The sequence below is a fragment of the Suricata suricatta genome, chromosome 3, assembly GCF_006229205.1.
Source record: "Suricata suricatta isolate VVHF042 chromosome 3, meerkat_22Aug2017_6uvM2_HiC, whole genome shotgun sequence".
Classification (NCBI taxonomy): Eukaryota; Metazoa; Chordata; class Mammalia; order Carnivora; family Herpestidae; genus Suricata; species Suricata suricatta.
This window is the reverse complement of record NC_043702.1, coordinates 128,663,980-128,680,906: the sequence shown is the minus strand read 5'-3', so window position 1 is coordinate 128,680,906 and position 16,927 is coordinate 128,663,980. Positions and strand designations below refer to the sequence as shown.

The following is a 16,927-nucleotide window of genomic DNA, read 5'->3' as shown; positions in this document are numbered from 1 at the left end:
TCATTACCAGTCCACGTAGTTAAGATTAAGAACTTGCTCCTGATATATAAGCCAACTATGTCACTAATATACTACTTATTATTTAGTTCAGCTGACATTTTCTTTTTTTGGAGCAAGACTTTCTTTCCTTTTTTTTCTTCCTTCCTTCCTTCCTTCCTTCCTTCCTTCCTTCCTTCCTTCCTTCCTTCCAAGATTTTCTTTCCTTTTCTTCCTTCCTTCCTTCCTTCCTTTCATTTTTTTAATGTTTTATTTTTGAGAGAGAGACAGAGACAGAGCGCAGGCAGGGGAGGGGCAGAGAGAGAGGGAGACACAGAATCCGAAATAGTCTCCAGGCTCAGAGCTGTCAACACAGAGCCTGACATGGGGCTAGAACCCACGAACCGCAAGATCACGACCTGAGCCAAAGGTGGATGCTTAACTGAGTGAGCCACCCAGGTGCCCCTGGAGCAAGACTTGGAACAAGAATAAAGTAGTCCAGTGATTCACATTCCAGCACAGTGTCTTGTCTTATTGTGGATCTGCTCTGAGGAGCACTGGCCTAGACAAAACTCTCATTTGTTTATATGGGCTAGTGAACGAATAGTAGGAAGGATTTCTATTGTAGTAATGATCTTAAGAGAATAGTCATGTATTGTAGTAAAAATTTATAAAAGGGAGCACTAAGAACATGACCAAGTAAAATCATCCACCATTAATGTGGACCTTTTATGAGAAAGAGGGGTGCCTGGCTGGCCCAGTTGGTAGAGCATGCGACTCTTAATCTTGGAGTTGTGAGTTTGAGCCCCACATTGGGTGTAGAGATTACTTTAAAAAATAAAAACTAATAAAAATACAAAAATTACAAAAAAGTAAAAAAAAAGGAAACGTGGGACATTCTTATTGTGTGCATGATTTAGACTGCTAATCTGCCTAAGCTTGTTCTTTTGAATTTATGAAAGCCTCCTGCTGGGAAAAAATGTATATCAGGAAAAAAATTTTTTTTAATGTTTAATGCTTATTTATTATTGAGAAAGAGAGACAGAGCATGAGCAGGGGAGGGGCAGAGAGAGAGGGATATACAGAATCCAAAGCAGGCTCCAGGCCCTGGGCTGTTAGCCCAGAGTTGGACACTAGGCTTGAACCCATGAACCACGAGATCTTGACCTGAGCCAAAGTCAGACACTTAATTGACTGAGCCACCCAGCCACCCCAAGAATAATTTTTAACTTAAACTATAAATAATAAATTGCCAAATTATACAGTTTTTATTTGTAAGATTCCTAATGAGGTATTAAATGGGAATGAGTAGGGGCACCTGGGTGGCTCCATGGGTTAAGCATCTGATTCTTGATTTTGGCTCAGTGGATTAAGCATCTGATTCGTGATTCTTTTGAGATTGAGCCCTGTGTTGGGCTCTGTGCTGATAGTATAGAGCTTGCCTGGGATTCTCTCTGTGCCTCTCTCTGCCTTTCTTTCTCAAAATAAATTTTAAATGACAGTGAATATACCAGATTAAGACAGACCTCAACTCAGGGAATGTTACCCTTTTATAAAATTTTTACATCAGTTTTTTAAAATCCAGCCAGATCAAAAGCATAAGAAACCCTTAACTCAAACCCAGGGTATAGATGTGTCCCAGAGTGGGTGTAAGGGCTCATAGATCTGTGCCAGGAGGTTTTAAAGGCAGAGAAAAAGTAAAGCGGCTGATCTCCTAGTGTCAAGTTACTTGAAGACTTTGGGTGGTTTTGGGGGAGGGATGGTAATAGTATTTTTGTGTATATGAGGTTTATGCATGGGGGAAATTTTTTACACGAAGTTTTAGGATAAAACAAAGGACTTCAAAGAATTTTAGACTGTGCAGTATATACACTTCTTTTGGACTATAACACACTTTCTCACCTTTATTGATACTTCAGTGGAGAAGTTTGTAAAGCAGTGACTCAGAACATTCTTTCTAGATGGACTTTTCATGTGAGATTTTTCCAAGATAGCTCAGTCACCAAGGAAACATCAGTAAAGAACGTCTGTTGATTCCTTAGTTACCAGTTACGGCAGGCCAGGGGTGGGGCTCCTGTTATCTCCTGGCACACGGTGATTTCTCTTGAAACCCATGAAATGCCAGATTTTTCTATCAGGTTCTTATGTAATATAAAATGATGTCTTGCTAAAGCTATTTTATTTTTTAAAGGACAAGAAAATATATTTTAAAAATAAAATTATGACATTTATATTAGTTCATCCCCTGAATATATTGTTTTTTGCTTGAAATAAACAAGTTCTCCCGGCATTCCTCTGTCAGTAGGGCTAATGTGGACATCCCCACTAGTCCTGTCATCATCACTTCCCATGGCACTCAAGACTTCCAGAGCAGAAAATTCCCCTCCTGTCTTCTAAAAGAGAGGAAAACAAACACTTAGGGTTTTTTGACTGTATCCTGCTTATGATGACGTGCCACTAGCAGTTATTTGTAAGGAAGCAACAGTGATATACGAAATCTTTATTTTTTCTGGCTCTTGTGGTATAATAGAGAAAAGCTAGAGAGGAACAAGTTTTATTTAGCTTTTCTAGGAGCACTGGGGGTTTTGACCTGCAGATGTGGTTGCCGAGTATTTATCTGTGCACTGGTGCCTTTCCACAGCCACACCACACACGCTCTTATCTACCTATCTGGATGTATGTATATTTTATGAGCACATACTCCGATGTTTTTGTCATTGAATGTCTCACATGCAGGTCAAAGGTCAGATCGTAGGAGCTAATAAAGTTACCCTATGGTTAACATTTCTGTGGGCTGCTGAAAAAGTTTGATGGCTGCCAGAATGATTTTGAGTGTTTCCTCCATGGCCTTTGCCTGATAACTAGTGGGCCACGTGCATGATCTCTCTTTCAGCTTTCCTGTTTTCTCTGAGCTGCAAGTTTGGGGGCAAAATGTATATTAGGGAGGTTAAAGTTGAGGTTCACCACTTTAATAGAGAAATTAAGGGCACTGATGTTGATAGCAAAGACATTCTGAGTAACTTGTCTTGGGTTCCGGCTTCAGCGTCAGCTTCTCTTCCCACACGCTAATTTTAGAGGAATGAGTAGGACTGACTCATCTTCATGGGGAATGGGAGGGAAACTGGGAAACTATAACTGTTAAAACTTGAGTTCTGGAAAAGATTGTGCTTTGGGAGTCTTAACCGCCTCCCCCCCCCCCCCAGCAGTTTCTTTCTGTAAACACTGCTGAGAGCTCTGTGCTTTGTGCTTCTATTTTGTTTTGTTGCTTTTTGCTTCTTACGTAGATGGTCTGGCTGCTTTGGTGCCAACTGAAATTTCAGAGTAACTCTTTGCTTCACATTTCTTCCCTATTCCTTGATTGTTGTTAACATTGAACCACATGTAAGATACATTCCTTGACAAATTGTTTTGAGAAAAATGAACTTTTTTTGAAGGCTGAGAGTATGTCATTTTCCAGAATAAGCTGTCTTTTTTTTATTCAAGTACAGTTGACACACGATATTGCATTCCTTTCAGGTGTACAACGTTGTGACTTACTCCGTTACGCTGTGCTCACCACAAGCGTAGCTACCATCTGTCACCACAGAGCTCTGTTACTGTATTCCCTGTGCTGACCTTCCATCCCTGTGACTTGTTCATTCTCTGAAGGGAAGCCTGTATCTCCCACTGCCCTTCACCCACTTTGCGCATTGCCTCACCCTCTCCCCTCTGGCAGCCATCAGTGCCCTCTGTGTTTATGGATCAGGAACCTTTCCATCTTTGTATGCTGCCAGCCTGTACCACACATGGAGTTTCCTAATGACATTCCTTTTAGTTGGTATAAAAACCTTTAGGAAATACCAGAAGGTTATTTCTAACTATGCTACTTGTGTTTAAGCCACAAGCTAAAGAGATCGATCAGGATATGATGAGCAGCCAAGTTTGTTTTTGTTATATTTTTTTTAATGTTGGCATAAAATTTCCTGATTGATTTTTCAGAGTTCAGGGTTTGACAGTACACTGCTGCTGTTAGAGATGAAGTCCTCATCTTCTCTCTTCTCTTCTTTTCTCTTCTCTGATGATGTCATGGCTAGGTGAAAAGCTACGAGTCCTTGGTTACAACCAGAATGGTGAGTGGAGTGAAGTTCGCTCTAAGAATGGCCAAGGTTGGGTGCCAAGCAACTACATCACCCCAGTGAACAGCTTGGAAAAACATTCCTGGTACCACGGGCCCGTGTCGCGCAGCGCAGCGGAATACCTCCTCAGCAGTCTGATCAACGGCAGCTTCCTGGTGCGAGAGAGTGAGAGCAGCCCTGGGCAGCTGTCCATCTCGCTCAGGTACGAGGGACGTGTGTATCACTACAGGATCAACACCACCACAGACGGCAAGGTGAGACTGGCCGGTACCACCTGGGCTGTGGATGGGCTCTTCTTTAGAGAAAATGCTCAGAATGACTAAAAAATAAAGTTTTTAAGTCTGGAAATAATCACTGATGTGAATTCGGGCTACTTGGTATGTTCGTGCTTACTCATAAGAGTATGGTAATGGAAATTTAAAACAGTATTATATTAATAGTTTAAGAATGAGATAGATTTGAAGGTGAATGAAGGAAACTGCTACTTAAGTTAGCTGTTGTAATCACCATCAGAGTTCAGATCTATACGTCTATATCCATTGTGTTGTACAGAATTGATCAGTTAAGCCTTTTGTCTTTGAAAATTACAATAGTCTCTGCCACAAAGTTCACGAAGTAAGAATTGGGGCTTCTGAGACTGAGACTGATCATGAATGTATGTTAATGTATGTCAGTCATTTAACAGCATATGTGTTGGGAAGACCAACCATTTCAGAGTGGCGTCTCAGAGTGGAACTGTTTGTATCGAGTGTGAGGCCTGTCTTCATGTCCGTTCTGCTGAACAGTAAATGTACATGGGACCATGTGTTCTGTTCCTGCCCTGCGTGTGATCTGCATAGCAGGGGGAAGCCCCAGCTTTGGCGCAGGCACACCTGGTTAGTGTGTGACTCCACCATGTATATATATTAGCTTTGTGACTGTACGTAAGCCTGTTTCTCATCCGACTTCATTGGATCATTCTGAGGATTAAACAAAGTAATTTCCTGGAAACATAATGGCTGTTACAAAGTAGGAAGTAATTATTAATTCTCTCTTTTGAATCACCCCACAGACCTACTGTCTCTTGATGAAACCAGATAGAATCAGATGAGTGACCATGTAGGGGAGACCTAGCAGCTTTGCTTCTGGCTTACAGAAATGAGTGCATGTGTTGTACAGAAGACATAGACGTATACAAGATGTTCGCAATTGCATGATTTGTAACAGCCCCAAAATAGAAACACTTCATGTCTAACTACAGAATGAATTATTAAATTGTGGCATATTCATAAAATAGAATCTCCTACAACAACAAAAAATGCACTACTGCTGTACCAACTCTCAAGAAAATCTGTGGGCCCACTAGCTGGCTGTTTTTGTAAATAAAAGTTGATTGAAATACAGCCACACCCATTTGTTTATATACTGACTATGGCTGCTTTCTCATTGTTGTAGCAGCTTTTAGTAGTTGTGACAGAGGCATTATGGCCATGAGCCTGAAATACTTAGGCTCTGACCCTCTGCAGAAAAGTTTGTTGACATATGTCATAGGAGTGCCACACTGAGTAAAAGGGATTAGTGACTATCAGGGGATGGGCCTGAGGGGTTGGGACTGTTGCTGTCGAGCACGGGGGTTCTTTGTGGTGCGATGGGAGTGTTCTGGAGTCAGACAGTGGTGATGGGTGGACAACTTTGGGAGTATAAAAACCACTGACTTGTGTCCTTGAAAATGGTGGATTTAGGGACGGGCCAGTGGCGCAAATGGATAACGTGTCGGACTACGGATTAGAAAATGGTGGATTTTATGGTATGCGAATTATATCACAATAAAGAAAAGTTGAGTGAGAGGAAGCAGGCACAATACCTATTGTATGATTCTACTTGCATAAGTTCAGAAGCAGGCAGCGCTAATCCAAGGTGTTCTTGGATTCAGCAGAGTGGTTTTCTTGGAAGGGGTGAAAGCTTATTTGGAAGAGTGCTGGTAGTGTTATAATTCTGGGTGTGGGAGATGTTTACGTGGGTGAGGTCACCTTGTAAAAATCAATTCTGCATATATTGTGTACTCTTTATACAGCAAAAGTTTTGTTTTTAAAAAACTATAAACAAGCTACCTTGGGAGATAGGGCTTGAAGACTGCTCATCTTTTACACTTTTATCGTTACAAATTAACTACTGTTTTGTTAACAATTCTGAAATAAAATTATGACCCTTTTTTAATGGCCTATCTACTCAAAAACGTATCCTTATTAAGTAAAATTGTAAGATACATAAATACTCTCTCCCTACCAAAAAACATTGAGATCTTTGTTTCTCAAGTTAGGTTCCTGCAAGACTCTGACTTGGTAGTTCATAACCTTTTACAGAAGGCGTGTTTCCTCCGCCCTCCTTTATATAATTTTTTTTTTAATTTTCTATTTATTTTTGATAGAGCATGAGAGGGGGAGGGGCAGAGAGAGGAGGAGACACAGAACCGGAAGCAGGCTCCAGGCTCTGAGCTAGCTGTCAGCACAGAGCCTGATGCGGGGCTCGAACCCACAAACGTGAGATCTGACCTGAGGCAAAGTCGGAGGCTTAACCAACTGAGCCACCCAGGCGCCCCCTTCCGCCCTCCTTTAATTAGAGCATCTCTGCTGCTGACATGTTTGGGTTTCACAGGCTTGTTACTTAAAACTACTTGAAGACCAGTGGTCTGGAGGATCCAGGAAGATATCTTGGAAGCTTTCCCCCCAAAACTGGAGCTTATTTAGGAAGCCTAGGAAGAATGGTTTAAGGAGGATTAAATTGAAGTTCTCTGTTTCCCCTTACCATCATCATTTAATTCTTTTCATTTACCTCAATAAGATAACCTCCTATCTTTATGTCTTCAGACCAGTGAAATAATGGGCTTTGAAAAACTTCTTCTGATCCTTTTCAAGTTGATGGAGCTTTTCGCCTGCCTTCCTCCTCAGGTGTACGTAACTGCTGAGAGCCGCTTTAGCACCCTCGCAGAGCTGGTCCACCACCACTCCACCGTGGCGGATGGGCTGGTGACAACGCTACACTACCCAGCGCCCAAGTGTAATAAGCCCACAGTCTATGGCGTGTCCCCCATCCATGACAAATGGGAAATGGAACGAACAGATATTACCATGAAGCACAAACTTGGGGGTGGACAGTATGGAGAAGTTTATGTTGGCGTCTGGAAGAAATATAGCCTTACGGTTGCTGTGAAAACATTGAAGGTGGGTTGCTAAGAATTATGGTTTCCAGGCATTTTTCTCTTTTGTGCTGAATCACTTGGAAATATGAGCATGCCCTTCTTCAACTTTGGAGCACTTTCTACCCACTGATGCCAAGCATATCAGCAAATTGATGATTAACCTTACTGCCATTGCTGACAGTGCAGGCGCAGCGAAATCCACATGTGGGGAAGGGTTATCTCTGGAGGCTGTTGATGTAGGTCTTAGTGAAAGGTTAGAAGCAAATTATGTTATAAAAGCAAAACGAGCCCTTTTACTTTCTGAGAATGACCCCTGCTGGAAGGAATTGTTCATGCAGTGTTCAGGAACCATGGGCTTGCTCGTCTGTCCTTCAGCTTTCTGCCTTATGCTTCCCCCATCTCTATGAGATTCGATCCCTTCTTGCTCCTAAAGGTCACAGAGCTCTTCCTCATGCCGCTGTCCTCTTTAAGCATCCTAATATCCAGTTACACAGTCATCACTCAGTCCATTTTCTGACGGTTCTCCTGTTTGCCTCCGTAGCTCTGGCATATCACTGTGTGAGTAGTAATCCATTCTGGTTAGCAAGCATTTATTAAGCCTACCCTGAGAGTGAGACGATGTGCATTGCTTCTTAAGGAATTTGTCGGGAAGACAAATGTTTAAATTGCTAACTCTTCTGGCTCCTGTTTCAAAGACTGAGATGTGTAGGGAAGGAACCCAAGAACAGAGTTACCATCCAGGTCTCCCATGTTTCCGTTGTGATGGGATATGATGGCTGAATATTGCTTGTGCTGCTAATTTTCACTTTGGTTTCAAATACTGGTTACATTTAGGGGCATTTTTCTTTCTAAATTGGATGTGTCTGGAGCATATTATTAGGTTCTGATAAAATCTCTTTAAGTAATATGCTAAAATATTCAAAAGTATTTTTGAAACTATTTTTTTAAAGCTGTGGGTTGAAGATTGTGAGTTGACTCAAATGATTAAAATGAGGGTTTGTCCCTCTTCTGCTTTTTGTTTTGTTTTCTCCTTTTCCCCCTTTTCCAGGAAGATACCATGGAGGTGGAGGAGTTCCTGAAAGAAGCCGCAGTGATGAAGGAGATCAAGCATCCTAATCTGGTGCAGCTCTTAGGTGAGGGCACTTGCCTCATGAGCCCTCGGTTTTCTCAGTGACATGTGTCTCCGGCCCCATTGTCTCCACATGCTCCCTTTCAATCATCGAGGTGGAAGCTCCAAGGGCAAATCTACTTCAGTAATTGGTTGTCATTTTACCCAGCAGGCTCTGTGTTTAAAAATTGCCCTGGGAGGCACCTGGGTGGCTCAGATGGTTAAGCACTCAACTTTGGCTTAGGTTGTGATCTTGAGGTTTGTGTGTTCGAGCCTCACTTCGGCTCTGTGCTAACAGTTTGGAGCCAGGTTTGGATTTGGTGTCTCCCTGTGTGACTGCCCCTCGCCCACTCACAATCTGTTTTTCTCTTTCTCTCAAAAATAAACATTAAAAAACAAAAAATTACCCTGGAATGGAGTGCCTAGCCAGCTCAGTCAGTACAGCATCGGACTCAATCTTGGGGTTGTGCGTTTGAGGCCCATGTTTGGTATAGAGATTACATACATACATACGTTAATTCAAAAACAGTCTTTTTCTAAAAATTGCCCAGGAAGAAGTGGCCTGGACTGATTACAATATATAAAACTGCCCAGCTTGTGGTAATTGCCCCAGATTCAAGTTCAGAATCACTCAAAATGATGTTAAACCAAACATTGTCACAAAATATTTTTACATAGTAATAGTAAAGAGATACTGAACAAAAAAGTGTTGAAAAGAAGCAAATTAAAAATTGTGAGTACACCCATCAGTTTACCTTGCTATGCAGAAAGTGCTATGCTGTGATAGAATGGCTCTTCAGGTCACAAAGAAATTGTTGCCTGAACTTTTCGCCCCTTTTAAAGGAGGGACAGTTTCTTTGGTTGTTCACATGAAGACAAACTGTCCCAAAGGAAATAGCTTCTTGTTGATTCGTGTTGATTATATATATATAATATATATAATGCTTATTTATTTTGAGAGAGAGGGAGAGGGGAAGAGAGACAGAATACCAAGCAAGCTCTGTGCTGTCAGCACAGAGCCTGATGTGGGGACTTGAACTCACAAAACTGTGGATCATGACCTGAGCCAAAACCGAGAGTCAGACGCTCAACCAACTGAGGCATGCAGGTGTCCCAGCTTCTTGTTATTCTCTATAAGGAATCTGCCCTGTATCAGTGAAATCCTCGACTATGGAAGCAATCTTTTTATAAAGCATTATACAGGCTGAGCTCACACAGTCTTCAACATCTACACGATTGCTGTTACTTTTAGATAAACAGTGTTAGTGTGCCGGTGAGGATCTGAGTCTGGGGCATATACAGAACTCCAGAAATTTTGGTCTTCCAGACCCTTATGGAACTAATGCAAGTAACTCTGCTTTTGCCCAAATAGGCACATAATCAGATGCATGTGGATTTCCAGAGAATGATGTAATGGAAGCTGAGAGCCCCCTATCAACCAGCAGCTTAGCTTTGCTGTGTTATTTTCAGACAATGCGATAAGAAGGGAAAGAATTACTGCTCAACTAGACTTTAAAATGTGTCAATTATTCTTGACAGAGTGGTTTGGAATATTTGAATATATACTAATAAAACAAGTTCTATTCTTGGAACTATCAGGTGTGTGTACTTTGGAGCCACCATTTTACATCGTGACTGAGTACATGCCCTACGGCAACTTGCTTGATTATCTCCGAGAGTGCAACCGAGAAGAAGTGACTGCGGTCGTGCTGCTGTACATGGCCACCCAGATCTCTTCCGCAATGGAGTATCTGGAGAAGAAGAATTTCATCCACAGGTGTGTAAAGCCTGATCGATCGCTGCCTTTACTAACCATGAGGCTACCTTGCTTGATGTGCAAATGAAGAGAAGAATATGAGAACCTTCCTGGAAATTTCCAGATGATCCAGAAAAACAATTTTCTCTTTGACAGGACCTGCCCTCAGTCATATCATTTCCAACTTATAAACCTGCTGTATCCTGGTTAAAGTATTATTGAGGAGACTTTGCTATCCAAAGAACAGAATGCGCTTTATTTTGCCCAGGATTATATCCAAGAGCCTTTTGCTCCATCTAATGGCTTAATTTTAAAAATAGCTTTCCATCTTAGTTAAGAATTTAAAGGAAAGCCTTGCAGAAAAGCATCTTTTGCTCACCTCTGAAACCTAGCCCAGTATACTTATAAGTAGGAACCCAATTTCTGAAGTCTGCTTTATTCTAGTATCACATGACTGCTTCTTGATGACTACTCTCTAAGTGGTGGATAATCAGTAGCTTTCCACCAGGTTAGCAGTCATCATAGAATACTACTGTATCTGTCAGCACAGACTTATCAACTCTGCTTGTAGCACAAAGAACTAAGAACAGAGCATTTGTTCATGGCCATTTTCCTTACCACCTGTGTAGAATCACATTATGGTTCTCTTTCCCACAGAGATCTTGCAGCCCGTAACTGCCTCGTGGGAGAAAACCATGTGGTAAAAGTGGCTGACTTTGGCTTGAGTAGACTGATGACTGGAGACACCTATACTGCTCATGCTGGAGCCAAATTCCCTATTAAATGGACAGCACCAGAGAGCCTGGCCTACAATACCTTCTCAATTAAATCTGACGTTTGGGGTAAGGTTTGGAAGGACTTTTTCTGTGTGTGTGTGTGTGTGTGTGTGTGTGTGAGAAGTTTATTTATTTATTTTAAGAGACAGTGTGTGGGGGGTGGGGCAGAAAGAGAAGGAGAGAGGAAATACTAAGCAGACTCCACACTGGCAGCTCATAGCCTGACATAGGGCTTGAACTCCTGAGCTGGGAGATTATGCATGACCTGAGCTGAAATCAAGAGCTAGAAGCTTAACCGATGGAGCCAGCCAGGCGCCCCTGTTATTTTACTTTTTTAATAAATGTTCTTTTAATTCTTCAGAGCTGCTCTTTTACGTGACCAGTAAACTCTGCTTTACCCCCATCTTTCATCAGTCATTTAACAAGCATTAATTAAATACCTACTGTCTGCCAGTCATTGTGCTAGGCACTTAGCATAGAAAGAAGTGTAAAGAAGGAATGCCTTGTTGGCTTAGTCATAGAGCCTGCGATTCTTGATCTCAGTGTCACGAGTTCAAGCCCCACATTGGGTGTGGAGCCTACTTAAATACATTTTTTAAAAATGTAAAGAAGAAAGTGGAAAAAAAAAAAAGTCCCTGCTTTCAAAGAGCTCATCTAGAGTCAAGTCTAGATCTTGGACTAGATTGGAATTTTACTGATCTGTAAAGTTTCCTGTTTTCCATATTAGGTCTACTGCTTATTTCCAGAGTACTGTGCTGCAGAGTAGCCTCTGCTTTTCAAGGAAGCGTGATGGAATTGCATCTAGAATTTGCCCTTGTAACTCATCTTGTTTCTGTTGCACTGAAAAGCCTTCTAATTTATTGGAGGCTCAGTGGACTGAACAAGTCTGAAAATTTGTGTTGTAGGCCAGCAGAAATAGTTGTAGGATGCTAAGTCACTTTCTATCAGGAACCTCAAACTCAGAAATAATCTGTGATGAAGTCAAGCAACTTTTTTTCTAACGTAATTTTTTTCTGATTTTAAATGAGTCCATTTTTATTATATTCCTTTAATATTAGCTGATCTAAAAACTGAAATTCATTGAATAGATCATAGAGTGTTCTAAGAGTAGTTTGGTTATGTCCCAGACTTTTTATGATCATAATTTATTCTCCCTCATTGCAGTGAAGGAAATCTGAATACAAGTCTTGAGGTTATACCTGAAGCAGTCTTGTAGCAGATATCTTAGAAGGACAGGTGCAGAATCAGAACGCTAGAAGAATTAGAAGAGTATGCTAATGTCACGGTTACCCAGAATTTGAAAGAGAAGGTACCTTATAGTACACAATAAATAACAAATCAGAGAAGAACAGTTAGCTTTTTATTTATTTTTTTTATCTCTTATGCAGCTTTCGGGGTACTGCTGTGGGAAATTGCTACGTATGGAATGTCACCATATCCAGGTATCGACCTGTCTCAGGTCTATGATCTTCTGGAAAAAGGATATCGAATGGAACAGCCTGAAGGATGTCCCCCTAAGGTTTATGAACTTATGAGAGCATGTGAGTGTTTTTGTTTTTGTTTTTTGTATTTTAATTTTGAAAGGTTAAGTCAGTGATTCAGGATGATTAATGAAATAATAGTTTTCCTCTCAGTATTATTAGATTGACCAACCTCATGACATATAAAAAAGTTGGTCATTTATCAACTACTTGGCATATATGACAAACCCATTGATTTTTTTTTTTAAAGAATTTATTTATTTTAGAGCAAGAGAGTGGGAGAAGGGGCAGAGGAGAGAGGGAGAGAGAATCCCAAGCAGGCTGTGTGCTCCGTGCAGAGCCTAATGTGTTGCTCGATCTCACAACTGTGGGATCATGACCTGAGCCGAAATCAGGAGTCAGACGCCTAACCGACTGAGCCACCCAGATGGCCCAACCATTGTATCTTAATTGGAATCCTAAGAATAGTTTTCCATGGCCCACTTGCATATTTAATAGGATAATAAGAAACTGAGTTTGGAGACTAGATAGGGGAAGATTGCTTTCAACTAGATAAAAATGATTATTACAGACTGTGGAGAATACCTGAGGGTAGCCTCTGATAGGTAAACAGAAGCATCTGACTTCTTACAGATGTGGAAGCTGGAAGGGGAGTCGTAAATTAAGTTGTATTTGTATGTAAGCACAAGTCTTGTTATTTTCCTTACTGTCCTGCTCTTGTCAAAGTGAACTCTGAGTTCCTCCTTTCTCGTGGCCCGTTACACTTCTGATTATGGATAGCTGACTGTAAGTTGAGAATGAGTTTGAAGAAAGGTTTTACTCCTTTCATTTTTCCGGTAGAAGAAAACTTTGCATTTCATAAACCATCTCCCCACCACTCTTTATCCGTGTGGTAGGAAGGACAGAAGCTGAGGCTACATAGAAGGACCAGCCCGAGGAAGTTGGCTCAGTCCACCTGGGAGTCTGGAACTGAAAAGCAGCAGCCTGACTCCCACCCCAAACGTGCTCTGCCTCTGCTTTAGTAGCGCATGCACGCACGTCATGACGCCCAGCACTCCCTCTCAGGTGTGCCCCTGGGTGGTTAATTGAGAAAAGCTTTCAGTGTTTCCTTCTTGTGTTACATAGGCTGGAAGTGGAGCCCTGCCGACAGGCCCTCTTTTGCTGAAACACATCAAGCTTTCGAAACCATGTTCCATGACTCCAGCATTTCTGAAGGTGAGAATCCGGTGATTTACTGTTGGTGGCCAGTCCTGAGTGGTGGTAGGGGTGGTAATAACATTAAAAAATTATAGACTCCTGCAGTTTGGGACTTCAGGATACTGAATTATTTCCTGGTCTTTATTCTTGTGTTACTTTTTAAAAATATGTCTTTGCTGTCTCTAGTTCATTTTTAATGTTGAAATTTTGGGGCATCTGGGTGGCTCAGTCAGTTGAGTGCCTGACTCTTCACTTAGGCTCAGGTAGGTCATGATCTCATGGTTTGTGAGTTCAAGCCCTGCATTAGGCTCTGCGCTGACAGCACGGAGCCTGCTTGGGATTCTCTCTCTCTCCCTCTCTCCCTTCCCCTACCCCGATTGGACCCTCCCTCTGTCTCTCAAAATAAACAAACTTAAAAAAAAAAAAATCCAGAAAGTTATTTTCTGGGAGTAGATCTTAAGGTAGTAATTAAGAATATGAATAAAGATTTAGCTACAAGAATGTATAGTTTATAATATTGAAAAATTAACAATTTAAAAATCCAACGGGCTATTAATTATGTGCATATAACTGAATATTTAAAATGACATTCTTAAATATGTTGACATGGAAAATACTTTAAAATGAGCATGTTAAGCTGTGAACCATGAGAACCCTTTTCTTACCTCAAAAACAAGGGTATGGGCACATACATACAGGCAGTTTCCTACTTCAGTGTTATAGTGCTTCTCAAATTATATGCAAGAGTCCAACAGTCAATACTTGTTAGATAGGCTATTCCTAGAGAGGTAAAAACAGAATTCTTAGTTATGTGTTCTTATTAGATTCTTCAGTATAGCTGCAGAATTTGGTACATGTTTTTCAGATTTTTCCTTTCCTTCATAATTGAGCAAAGAACTTACTACTTAAGTTCAGGTTTCAAAATATTAGAAGAGGAAATCAGGCAAGTTGAATTCTGTCTCCTTCCATGAGCGATTTATCATTTCAGAAAAAATGAAAAGTACAATACCGAAGTTGAATGAGAAGTATTTTCACTCTAGTCCTTTGCAACCCGAAACTTGAGCACATCACAGAAGGGACAGGCAGCCCTCTGGGCCAGACTGAGCAACTCCTGCCCTGGCTCTCTTCTTCCTCCAGGTGCTTTATTTAAAGTGTGGAGTTGAAGTGGGGGAAGTCCTACGCTCCATTTCTTTGGTGCTTATTATGTGTTAGCTTTTAACATCTGTTGAATCCTTAGTTAAATATTTGTTTCCCTTGAAAATGTTCTATCCTTGTAGAAAATCAACCATTGTCAATTTTCAAAGTTAACTGCAATTCAGAATTGCTAAACAAGAAATTTAAGATTCTTTCAGCCACATTTTGTTCATCATAGCATTTAATCAGTGACAAGCATTTACTGAAGACACAGAGATAAGACACAGTTCCTACCTTAAAAAGATGTATTTATTAGTTAGTTGTGACTGGAAGAAACCTAACTCAAACTTTCCTAAGCAAAAAAAAGGAGGATTTATTGGCTCATAACCAAACCATGGGAAAGGAGGGATGGTGCTCACTTCAGAGTCAAGTAGCTTCAGGACTTCCTTCTTCTCACAGCCACTCCCACCCAGGATCACTTTACTTTTGCTTCTAGGTTGGTCTCATCCTCAGAACCTTCCAGTAGGCGTGGGACACAATTGCTAGCCTCCTTGAGGTCCTATCTTCACAGCTAACGTCTGTCTCCCAGCTTCTGTAGATAAAGCAGCATAAGAAAGGAATCCCATGGGCATGACTTGGGTTATATGTCATGTACCCATTCTTGTGGGGGAGTTAATTTTTAAAATAGTGACACCAAAATGTTGTAAAATAATCCCAATATTTCACAGTTTAATCAGTTCTGCTTGCTTCATTTTTGTTAAGGAGTAAATAGCAAAGTATGTCTTTGCCCCAGCAGAAGCCACGTTGAGTCAGCTGAGGCTTACTGATAGAGTGAGTGCTTTTTCAGGAGTCACATTTACTTTATGTGCTTGAAATGAAATGTATCCACCCTCCTTGATGCAAGGTGCAACCTAAAAATAAAAATAACTGCAGAAATCTACTTTATCAAGTCTCTGAACAAGCACTCAGTAAACAAGGATACCCAGACGCTAAGGAAGCACATGAAACCGTGCTTACCAGGACTCACCATCAGAGGAGTCTGGAATAGAACAGTGAGGTGCCACTATAAACCTACACCAGCAGGGCTAAAATTAAAAAACAGAAAGCCTGAGACTATCAAACATTGGCAAGCATGTAGAGTAATCAGAACTTTTATACAAGGTGAATGGGAGTATAGGTTGTACAGCCATTTTGGGGGAGAGGATGAGAGGACCCAGCAAAACTGAATTTATGTGCACCCTATAACCCACCAGACCTGCTCCCAGAAATGCATCCAGCAGGAGGAGTATGTACAGGCAAACAACATGTAGTGGGGTGTTCCTCGCAGCATATTTGTAATGGCCCCAATCTGGAAACAACGTAAATGTCTTCCAGGAAAGGAGTGGGTTGACTTTGGTGGCCCCACAGTCGGGAGCAGACCCCTGCTACATGCAAGCACGGGGGAACCAACAGTCACAGTGCGGAGTGGAAGACGGCAGATGTAAAAGAGCACAGACTCCATGATTCCGTTTATATATATATTATAGTGCTCTTTTCTCTAGCCTTTTCCTCCATTATATATGTTTCTGAAAAGAAGACCTCCTGTTCTGTGTCATGAAATTGTTTTTGCTCAGTCCCCTTGTCTCCCTCACAGAGGTAGCTGAGGAGCTCGGGAGGGCCGCCTCCGCCTCGTCTGTGGTGCCGTACCTGCCCCGACTGCCTGTGCTTCCTTCCAAGACCCGGACGCTGAAGAAACAGGGGGAGAACAAGGAGAATATCGAAGGGCCACAGGATGCCACAGAAAATTCTGCATCTAGTTCAGCACCAGGTATGGATTCCTAAGCAGGTAGAATTAAACTACCTGTTTCAAGAACCTTGGGGGGTAAGATGCTTTATTTCCCTTTTCCTGTTGGTCCTCCCTGAGGAGAGAATGGCAGACATCTGCTTTAGCTCCTGCTCTTGTCCTTGGCCCTGCAGTGCTGGTGTCGTTAGTCCTGATCTCTCTGTCTGCCGTACAGCTCTGCCTCCTACTCCGTTTTCTCAGCTCCCAAATCCCAGACAGTTACCGTCTGCACAGTTCTGGCAAAAACTGCTTCCCTGAGCCTGATAGATGAGGCCAGGGTGTGCTGCAGTGTTTAAAGACGAATGCCGAGGTAAAAACTAGTAGGTTATTTCCCGCGTTGTATTTGGAACACTCATCAGTATGAAGTCACAGATTTATTAGTTT

General features: G+C 41.6%; 1 protein-coding gene across 8 annotated transcripts in view; it reads left to right on the top strand.

Moving 5' to 3' along the window:
- Positions 1-16,927, top strand: part of ABL2 (ABL proto-oncogene 2, non-receptor tyrosine kinase) — a 110,715-nt gene that overhangs the window by 83,978 nt on the left and 9,810 nt on the right. For all 8 annotated transcript variants that reach the window (XM_029935151.1, XM_029935146.1, XM_029935148.1 and 5 more), the window contains 8 exons: positions 4,050-4,345; positions 7,019-7,291; positions 8,318-8,402; positions 9,977-10,154; positions 10,791-10,975; positions 12,298-12,450; positions 13,516-13,605; positions 16,355-16,528. In XM_029935151.1, coding sequence (XP_029791011.1) covers positions 4,050-4,345; positions 7,019-7,291; positions 8,318-8,402; positions 9,977-10,154; positions 10,791-10,975; positions 12,298-12,450; positions 13,516-13,605; positions 16,355-16,528 — 1,434 coding nt within the window. The remainder of the gene's footprint in view (positions 1-4,049; positions 4,346-7,018; positions 7,292-8,317; positions 8,403-9,976; positions 10,155-10,790; positions 10,976-12,297; positions 12,451-13,515; positions 13,606-16,354; positions 16,529-16,927) is intronic.